The sequence below is a fragment of the Rattus rattus genome, chromosome 18 (genome assembly GCF_011064425.1).
Source record: "Rattus rattus isolate New Zealand chromosome 18, Rrattus_CSIRO_v1, whole genome shotgun sequence".
Classification (NCBI taxonomy): Eukaryota; Metazoa; Chordata; class Mammalia; order Rodentia; family Muridae; genus Rattus; species Rattus rattus.
This window is the reverse complement of record NC_046171.1, coordinates 5,281,175-5,291,573: the sequence shown is the minus strand read 5'-3', so window position 1 is coordinate 5,291,573 and position 10,399 is coordinate 5,281,175. Positions and strand designations below refer to the sequence as shown.

The 10,399-nt window shown below is 51.8% G+C and overlaps 1 protein-coding gene across 1 annotated transcript; it reads left to right on the top strand.

The window, feature by feature from the left end:
• The first annotated feature begins 2,602 nt into the window (after positions 1-2,602).
• On the top strand, positions 2,603-9,692 carry Lhfpl5 (LHFPL tetraspan subfamily member 5). Its single transcript, XM_032888938.1, has 3 exons — positions 2,603-3,368; positions 7,041-7,277; positions 9,620-9,692. Exons 1-3 carry the CDS (start codon positions 2,957-2,959, stop codon positions 9,628-9,630), a joined length of 660 nt encoding a protein of 219 aa, XP_032744829.1. The 5' UTR covers positions 2,603-2,956; the 3' UTR covers positions 9,631-9,692.
• Positions 9,693-10,399: the final 707 nt, after the last annotated feature.

The window sequence follows — 10,399 nt, the reverse complement described above, 5'->3', positions numbered from 1 at the left end:
CTCTCGGTTTGGTGGCTCTCACTTCTCAGTGACATTGTGTCCCGTGTGTCCCCGTAAAAATAACTTGCCGCTGGATTCAGGGTGCACTCAAATGATGTAGGATCTCCTTATTCAACGTTTCTAGGGGTAAGTGGAAGTAATATGGTTAAAAACTAGAAAGAGAGACGTGGAGCGTGGGCTGGAGAGATGGCTCAGTGGGTAGACACTGACTTTCTTCCGGAGGACCTGGGTTCCGTCCTCAGCACCCACCTGGTGGCTCACAACCGTCTGTAATCCCACTTCTAGAATGCACAGACCTACGTGCAGCCAACACTCCCACACAGTAAACAAAAAAAAAAAAAGAAAGAAAAAGAAAGAAAATCTCTTTTTAAACGTATGTAAATGTGAAATTCTTGGGCTGAATAAAAATATATTTTAGAAGATTCTTGGTTTTTTTTTTTTTTTTTTCGGGGCTGGGGATCGAACCCAGGACCTTGCGCTTCCTAGGCAAGCGCTCTACCACTGAGTTAAATCCCCAACCCCTAGAAGATTCTTTTTTTTTTTTTTTTTTTTTTAAGATTTATTTTTTTTTTATATAAAAGTACACTGTAGCTGTCTTCAGATACACCAGAAGAGGGCATCGGATCTCTTTACAGATGGTTATGAGCCACCATGTGGTTGCTGGGAATTGAACTCATGACCTCTGGAAGAGCAGTCGGGTGCTCTTAACCGCTGAGCCATCTCTCCAGCCCCCCCTAGAAGATTCTTAATTCGATACTTCTGTATAGATGCCACCCCGTGAGCCACCATGCTCTGGGTTTGTGGGTAGTTAGAGCGTGTAGAATCCCACCCCTTATGGTGCCTACCTTTCGGGAAGCCCTGAGTGCCATCCTGGTGGGGCCATGGTACCCCCCTCAAACACTTTCTCTTGTTGCTGACTGTCTAGAGCAAGAGGGGTCCCCAGTCATGTGTCCACAGAGATTGCCAGTGTGTTTATTGACTTAGTAAGTGCTGGCTCTGTTGTCTAAATCGAAACTCCATACTTTTAGCAATGTCTCGCAGTAACCTAGGCTGGTCTTGAACACAGAATAACCCTCCTGTCTTAGCCACACAAGAGCTGGGGTTATGGATGTGAGTAGCCACGCCCACTCAAAGTCCAATGCTTTCTTGTTGGCTGGTTGGATATTTTTTTTCGGAGACAGTGTCTCACTATGTGGCTCTGGCTGTCCTTGAACTCATGAGATCTACCTGCCTCTTCCTCTCAAGTGCTGAAATCAAAGGCAGTGTGCACCACCATTGCCTTTAAAGCCCAGCTTCAAAGGGCAGGTTTTAAACATGTCTGTGATTTCTGTGTGGATGATTTGTGCCTCAATGTGTGTGTGACACAGCACACAGATGGAAGTCAGACCTCACCTTAGAACTTTTTTTTGGGGGGTGGGGGCTCTTGTATGCTACGTCAGAAGCCAGTCTTGATGGCTTGCAAACTCCTGCAGAATCTTCTGTCTCCAGCTTCCAGGTTGTTTTACCTGAGGCCTGGGGATTTGAACTTAGGTCCTTAAACTTGAATGACAAACGTTTATCCGCTGAGCAATCTCTCCCGCCTAAAGCCTGTGTCACATCTTATTTAGCTCCTGACTGCAGGGTTATAAAGGGTTTGTTCTTTTATGTATACTTCCCTGGACGACGATGACGACGACGATTATTATTATTATTATTATTATTATTATTATTATTATTTCTTTTATCTTTTTTTCGGAGCTGGGGACCGAACCCAGGGCCTTGTGCTTCCTAGGCAAGCGCTCTACCACTGAGCTAAATCCCCAACCCCATTATTATTATTTTAATATTATTATTTATTTTTTTTTTTTTTTTTGAGCTGGGATCGAACCCAGGGCCTTGTGCTTGCTAGCAGCGCTCTACCACTGAGCTAAATCCCCAGCCCCTATTATTATTTTATTATTTAGTATTTTACACTAGCCATGCAGTTATCTAAAAAAAAAATCTGGGTATATAGGGTTTATTTCTTTCGTTTTTGAGACAGGATCTTATGTGACCTCTCCTAGTCCTGATCCCCTTCCGATTCCTCAGTGCTAGGGTTACAGGTGTGAGCTACCACACCCAAAAGAAAAAAATTTAAAAAATTGAAATAAAAATAAAAACTAGAGGCAAAAGGCCGTGTGTTGGACACACTGGCAGTTCCGTTGGAGTTTGGGAAGGCTCTGGAAAATGAATTCTGCTATTCTTTATTTCTGCGGGGTTTATTGCCTTGCCTCACGGTCCTTGCAGACAAGAGATCTGGAATCTCCACCCTGGTCTTGGCTATTATTGACTGGAAAACCAAGCCAAGCCACAGTCAAAACTTGAGGCCCTCGGGATGGAGGGGTGGTGCTGCTGCCGCTGGTGGGAGGCAGAGGTCCCCGAAGAGTGGCTAGGGGTGTAGAGGACAGGAAGCGGGTTTTGAAGGGGGATTCAGCGGAAGGAACGTGGCACGCGGCCCCACCCTCTGGAAGGAAGAGAAGGTGCGGGTCCCAGATCCCTTCCCCTCCAAGACCACCGCTCCGGGTATCCCCGCGGCCTCCGGCCCCGCCCCTCTCAAGCCCCGCCCCCGAGCCCTGGCGCTGGCCGCGGTGCTGAAACGCGTTCGGCAGAGCGGGCCAGGCGGGGCCTGAGAAGGGGAGCAGGAGGGGCGGGCAGGCGGCGGCGCAGGCCCAGACCCAGGCCGACTTTGAGGAGGAGGCAGACTCAGCCCATCCTGGTCTGGGCGGACACAGGCGTCTGGGAAGCATCTCTTGCGGAGCCAAGGTTGACCTTGGCCTGCTGCGCTCCCAGCTAACTGGGAGAATGCTCGCATTGCGTCCTGATCTCAGGCTGCTCCTCACCCCAGGCTGAGGACTGACCCACGACCTGGCCTTCTACTCCCTAGATCTGTGGTCCTGCACCCAGCCAGCGCCTCTGACCTAGCCCAGCTGCCTTCGCCATGGTGAAGTTGCTGCCAGCCCAGGAGGCCGCCAAGATCTACCACACCAACTATGTGCGAAACTCGCGCGCCGTGGGGGTGATGTGGGGCACACTCACCATCTGTTTCTCGGTGCTGGTCATGGCCCTCTTTATCCAGCCCTACTGGATAGGCGACAGTGTGAGCACGCCACAGGCTGGCTATTTTGGCTTGTTCTCGTACTGCGTGGGCAACGTGCTGTCGTCGGAACTCATCTGCAAGGGCGGCCCTCTGGACTTCTCCTCTATCCCCTCCAGAGCCTTCAAGACCGCCATGTTCTTCGTGGCCTTGGCAATGTTCCTCATCATCGGCTCCATCATCTGCTTCAGCCTGTTCTTCGTCTGTAACACAGCCACGGTCTACAAGATTTGCGCCTGGATGCAGCTGGCTGCGGGTGAGTAGGGTTGCTGGGGAGGGCACGTGGGGCGCACTCAGGGAACAGCTGTGGCTTTCCCGTGAAGGGAAAAGCTCTGGGCCTTCTCCTACTCAGTGTTCCACAGAAGATTCCGAGTAGAGCTCAGGGTATAATCAGTAGAGGCCAGGGCTGTAGCAGACTAGATTATGGGTGTGAGCCTAGGAGATAGATTATAGGTCCCACCAACTGAGAGATAGACACAAGAGGACCGCTGTGAGTTCTGGGCTACAGTGTGAGACTATCCGAGACTCTAAGAGAGAAGAGTCAGGGCCTAGGGGATGGCTCAGCTGGTAAAGATGCTTGCCACCAAGTCTGACACCTTGAGTTCAGCTTCCAGGACTCATGTCCCGTAAAGAACAGACTCTGTCCAGTTATTATCTGACCTCCATGTGGCATGTGCCACGAGTGCATGTGTAACACACATGTACACACACAACTAAAAGTAAAAAAAAGGGTGGTGGTGGTGATGGTGGTCGTGGTGGTGGCAGTATGCCCAGGCAGAATGGACACAAACTGTTGGGTCCACTCCATGCTATCGAGTTCCTGAGCCAGGGAGAAGTGACGGGAGGGGGCACATAGTTCTCGGTGGATGCAGTCAGGTGTACCAACACTTGGAACACCACACCACAGGTGTGCACGCTCAGAGGGAAGAGGAAGACTATTGCCCTGTGGACTAGGACCCAACCCCCAGGCTATGGTAATGGCCCTTCCCAGATCTCTGGCCTCACTCCCTGCTTCCTCCTCATCTCCAACTGCTCTCATGGAAGAGTCCAGGATTTCAGAGTGCTGCTGTGACGAAGACTGGGATCTCTCTCTTTCACTGTGGAATGAAAGTCTTTGAGAACTCTGTCAGTAATTATGCCACTGTTTTGTGAGGTGGTGGTGCAAGGCCCACCCGGCACCCTTTAACACCGTGTCAGGTAGGGGGCTGCTTGCAGGGTCCCAAGGCAAGGCATCTCCTGCCTGCTTTCCTGCTTTAGGCTCAGGTGGCCCTCTTGGTCTTTGGGACAGCTGATCTTGGAGCTCAGAAAGAGACAGTCTGACAACTCGTCTCTTCGTCCCTGACCTCCTACAGATGTCTGCCAAGAGTGGTGGGACTGGAGACAGGGGCAAACTGTCTGGACATCATTGGGTAGCATAGCATTGCCTTGGCGGGGGTCAGAGGGTCGTGAATAACAGGTGTCTCAGGCAGGCAGAGCTGGAGGGGACCCCAGCTGTAGATGAGGAACTGGACTGACAGAGGGTTATTGCTGGCCAAGGCTATAGCAGACCCACTGGCAAATTAGAACCTGGGACAAGGGGTTGGGGATTTGGCTCAGTGGTAGAGCGCTTGCCTAGCAAGCGCAAGGCCCTGGGTTCAGTCCCCAGCTCCAAAAAAAAAAAAAGAATAGAAAAAAAAATTAAGACAAGAACCTGGGACAATTAAGACTCCCCCCCCTAAATTAGATGCATTCCAAGATCATTTTTATTGAACCCATATTTTATAAGCATGGTTCACAAAAATACTTCATTTTCTGGCAAAGCCTCATCACAGCCCAGTAGTGTTCCTGCATTTGCAAAGTTCTGGTTCTGACTTGGTGAGCTGGTTAGCAAGTAAAGGCAGACCTGATTCCCAGTCTGACACCCGGGCCACTCCCCAGCCCCCCATCTCTAAGCCTCGGCGGGCAGTAAGGGGCAACAGGCTGTGATGGTCCTATCAGGAAGGGGCAGTGAGATGGGTGTGCTGCCCAGCTGGCCCTCCACCTCAGGGCTCTGGGGCGTGGAGACACACCATCCTTTCTCAGAGCTGTAGGTCCCCCTCCAGCATCGTCCACAGGACCACCAGGCTATCTGAGCCAGGCGCTATCTGGGTCACAGAGCTGATGGCGCAGGTGGCTAAGTGCCATCCCATGAAGCATTTATGTGAAGACAAAGGTGGTGTCATGTTCCACTCTGTGTCCGGGAGGAGAGGGTTGAACAGGTGTGCCTCACAGCCAGCAACTGGGGTCTGCATCTGTTAGCTCAAATTTTCCCACAAAGCCAGAGATGGGGGTAGGGATGGGGGGGTGGGAGAACAGAATTGATGCCCCTGCAAAGGTGCGGGAACTGAAGCTTAAAACAGCGGCAGAGCTCGGGGTGCCGGCTGAACACGGGCTCAGTTGTTTTTCCTGAATCTTGGTAACCTCCTGTCTTAGTGAAGTTGTGTTATTATACAAATTCCCGATCTCTTTATCTCTCGTGGCTCTGGAGCCCGGGTAAGTGAGGTCAGGTGTTGGTACAGTGTGGTTCCGGTGAGGGTCATCTGCTGACTTCCTCTTCTGCCCACAAAGGATGGAAAGGGCAGGAAGCCTCTCTGTGTTCCCTTTTATAAGTGTGCTAATCCTGTGTGTATGAGGGCTTCATCTCCCGAGCTAATTACTTCCTGTCTTAGTTAGGGTTTTACTGCTGTGAGCAGACACCATGACCAAGGCAAGTCTTATATGACAACATTTAGTTGGGGCTGGCTTACAGGGTCAGAGGTTCAGTCCATCATCATCAAGGTGGGAGCATGGCAGCATCCAGGCAGGCATGGTGCAGGGGGAGCTGAGAGTTCTACATCTTCACCGAAGGCTTCTAGGAGAAGACTGGCTTAAAGCCCATGCCTGCAGTGACACACCTATTCCAATAGGGCCACACTTCCAAACAGTGCCACTCTCTGGGCTAGGCATACTCAATGCACCACTCTTCCCAAAACCTCACCTTCTTTTTTTCTTCTTCTTCTTTTTTTCTTTTTTTTTTTTTTTTTTTTTTTTTTTTTTTTTTTTTTGGAGCTGGGGACCCGAACCCAGGGCCTCTAAGCACTGAGGCAGCGCTCTACCACTGAGCTAAATCCTCAACCCCAAAACCTCACCTTCTGATATCACCACTCTAAGGGCTGAAACTTCACCATACAACTTTTGGGGGATTCAAATTGTTCAGCCCAACACGCATAATCAGTAGCGTGTAGTACCCCATCCCTTGAGGGTCCTGTGAAGATGGGCTGATATCGTGCATGAAGAGCAGCGTCTAAGGACTTGGCAAATGTAGGGCCCGCAGTCAGGGAGAAACAAGAACCTGGAACTGCAGTGACCTGAAGCACAGCTCAGTGAGGCCTCTGCTTTCACCGATCTGGGTTGTTTCCGCAGAGGGAAAGAGCATGAAAGCTTCCTGAGGAACATGAGAAACTAAGGGTAGGGCTGGTCCCTGTGTCCATTGGCTTGAAGGTCCTGGGTCATGAGGCGTGCCATGATAATGAAAGGCCCTCCTGATCAGAACGATCACCTGCCTCGGCATTACGTGTAATTCAGGGGTCAGGGGATGAGCGAGGGAACGTCTCTTAGAGGAGATGCTTCTTGGCTGGGATCAGATGCGGGAGGGCTCTGGAGCCAGCGTAGGCCTTGCTGAGTCCAGGGTGGTACTGGGAGAAGCGCAGGGTGGTATGGGGCAGAGCCACCACCCTGGCTGAAGAGCCCAGCCTCTGCCTCTGTCCTGACTGCTGGATCCCAGTGTTCTAGTTTTGTGAGCTTCGTTTGGCTTTTCTACTTGTATTTTATGTAAATGGAAGAAGCTGCCCTTTGTGTTTCCCGAGGCTAACCCAGAGACCAGGAGGGAGGTGCACAGGCTGACGCCACTGGTGCCTTCTTGTCTCCTTAGCCACGGGCCTGATGATCGGATGTCTGGTCTACCCAGATGGTTGGGACTCCAGCGAGGTGCGGCGCATGTGCGGCGAGCAGACGGGGAAGTATACGCTGGGCCACTGCACCATCCGCTGGGCCTTCATGCTGGCCATCCTCAGTATTGGAGATGCGCTCATCCTCTCCTTCTTGGCTTTCGTGTTGGGCTACCGGCAGGACAAGCTCCTCCCAGATGACTACAAGGCCGATGGGAACGGTACCGTTTTCCTCCGTAGGGATAGCCTCCCCTGGGGCTGTGGGTGGAGAGGTGGGTGTGGTGGTGGCTCCCAGAAGCCAAGCGTGTCTAGGTTTCTTCAGTCAAGACCAGCAGCCATGCCTGCCCTCCCTGAGAAAGGCCATCAGTGGAACGTTGGAAGCTGGCAGGTTATTCAGAGGAGACCTGGGAACAGGTCTGGGGGAGCTAGGTGGGGTTGCCCCGGGAGGCACTGAGGCTGGGTTAAGTCATGGGGGCGGGGGCGGGGGTGGGAGGTTGGCAGGTGGAGAGAATGGTGGGGGAAGAAGACATGAACTGCTGGGGAAGTTTGTGCCTGGAGATCTTAAAAACATGGTGGTGCTGAACGGACAGCTCCTGCAGTGCCGCTGGTGCACACAGGCTCCCGGGCTGCCTCGGTCTGCCCAACTCAGTTTGCCACCAGCCAGCTACTGCTGACGTCAGGGGAAGGGGGTGGGGGTGGCACAATCTCTGGGAAACCTTCCCTAATGATTCGCTTTGGACTCCTGCTCTCTGGGATTTTATGCCTGTCTTCTTTTGGCTCTGCCTTCCCATGATCCTGAGGGGCTTTTCCAGTGTCTGTCAGCCTAGCCAGAGAGCAGCGCCTGACTTACAGCCTCAAGATTCCCAGATACGGTTGCTAGCATGTGGCCGCCATTACACCTGAGGCACCTTAGGGATCTCCCCAGCCTTTTGAGAGAAAGTTCCACCACATAAGATCTTGAACCTGGACTAGAGGCAGTGGCAGACTCTTACCCGCTGCTGGCCCCAGGGCCAAGGACACTGCATAGGAGAAAATCAGAAGCCAGACCTCCTCTAGCTGAGCCTGAAGCCCACCCGTCTGTGACTGATGATGGGGACTGTACATTGCCAGAGATGGGTGGGGTATCTTTCCTTCACAGGGGGGCTCTTGACGCTGCTGGATTCCCCAAGAACCCTATTTAGGGGAAGAAAATGAAGTGTTTACAGAGGGCCCATGCAAGGCTGGGATAATGTTTGCTTATAAGGGCCATTGTTACCCCTACTTGCAGGGGCCTTGTGAGGCAATGCGTGGGCAGGGGTTCCCAGCAGCACCCTGCTCAGACAGCATCTTCCCCACAGTGCAGGCTTTCCCTGGAGAATGGGTCAGGAGCACTGCACATAGGTCCTTAAATCTGTCTTCTAATGTGCCCTGTGCTTTTAGCTGTATGCAGTCTCTCATGTCCACAAGATTCCTTCGGTCAAAGAGACATGTTTAGTCATACAAACCCTCTCTGAAGAGCCTCTTACACAGGAGGTCACCCATTGATTAAAGTGGCAGTCACCACCTTCTTCCTCCTTTCCTGGCTCCTCTCAACCCACACACCCGTTTTCAGTCTTTCCAGATCTCCCCCGCCCCCGGATTTTATTCCCCTACTATCACCTGGGTGGGTCTTGCTTGGCTGTTATGGCTGAGCGCATCTGGTTAACAATCTTCAGTGGGAGCAGAGGCTGGATAAGAAGAGTCAGGTAGGCCTCCTTCTTCCCAGGAAAGTCAGAAGACTGGCTTAGCCCTGCCCCTTCCTTCCTGGGTAGAAGGAAAAACATGCTGGCTTCCTGTATCAGACTAGGGTTCAGTCTTGATCCCACTGTTAGCTGACTGCCTAGGTTTTTTTGAACCTCAATTTCTTTTTCTTTTAAACCTCATCACTTTTTTTTTTTGAGGCAGTTTCCTGTGTAGCCCTGACCGTCCCGGAACTCACTCTGCAGAGATGTGCCAGCCTCTGCCTCCTGAGTTGCTTCATTTTCCCTTCATTTTCGTTTAATACAGATGGTTCTTTTGCTCATTTTGCCCTGTGCATCATATGCATTCAATGCATGGAGGCCAAACGAGCACCCTCTTCTGATCCTTTGGGCCTGGGGTCACACACGGGTGTGAACTGTCATGTAGGTGCATGTAGTGGCACCTGGGTCCTCTAAGAGCGGCCAGTGCTCTTAACCACTGTCTTTTCAGGCCCCGGACTTCACGTTCTGCATTGTAGCCTGTAGGCCATCAAGTTCTATGCTTTCAGAGAATTGATTCTGTATCGGTTATATTAGCAACAGTGACGTGCTGAGGGTTGGGTATCGTGTGGGAAACACCAATCACAACCCTCTGCCAGTATAGCACTTTAATCCCAGCACTCGGGAGACAGAAGCACGTGGATCTTTGAGTTTGAGGCCAGCCTGTGCTAAACAAAGAAATCCTATCTTGAAAAAGAAAATAAAAGAAAGAAAAGTAGTTAAGAAAGAAAGTTGAATCTGATGAGCCAGGGCACACAGAGATTACCTGCAGAGGTTCTGTCAGGAACACTGTTCTCTTTCTCCAGAGGAAGTCTGAAGCCATGAGGTGCTGGCGAGCGACTCTACTGGCAGGTGAGTGTGCAGGGGAGAGCCTCAGGCTGGGGGTGGGGTGGGGAGGAGGAGGTGGGCAGCCTCAGGCTGGTGGAGGTGGGGAGGGAGGCAGCCTCAGGCTGGGGGGAAGGGAGGAGCGGGCAGCCTCAGGCTTGTGGGGGGAGGGGATGGGGCAGCCTCAGGCTGGGGGAGTGGGGAGGAGGTGGGCAACCTCAGGCTGAAAGGATGGGGAAGTGTGGAGGTGGGCAGCCTCAGACGGAGCTGTTTGGGACACTGGACATTCGTGAGAGTAAACTTAGGTCTCCAGCAGATGTAACATCTCAGAGAGTGACTCTGAAATGGGTGCAGTCTGGTGAACAGAACATACTGGGAAGCCATTGTTATAGCCATTAAGCGCTTGTTTTCAAAGAGAGTTTTAAGCGATTTGTAAGAAAAGGACTGGAAGACCTAACCCAACAGAAAACAAGCCACAGGGTGGGGGTGGGGCAGTTCAATAAAGCCAATCTCACAGAGATAATGGAATTATCTGGCAGGGTAAATCTCTGCTCCTGCAGAGCCAAGGGAACAAGGACCGGCCAGCCAGCCTCAGTGGAGTCCAGAAGCACCGTGTACTGATTTCTCTCTAGAGAGCCATCTGCTTCTGCTTCCCCAAGGTCTTGGATTAAAGGTGTGGTTGCCACACCCAGCCTCGAGCAGATTTCTCATTTAGCTTCCAAAATGACTTAGAAATTAAGAGAAAAAACCAAAACTACAAA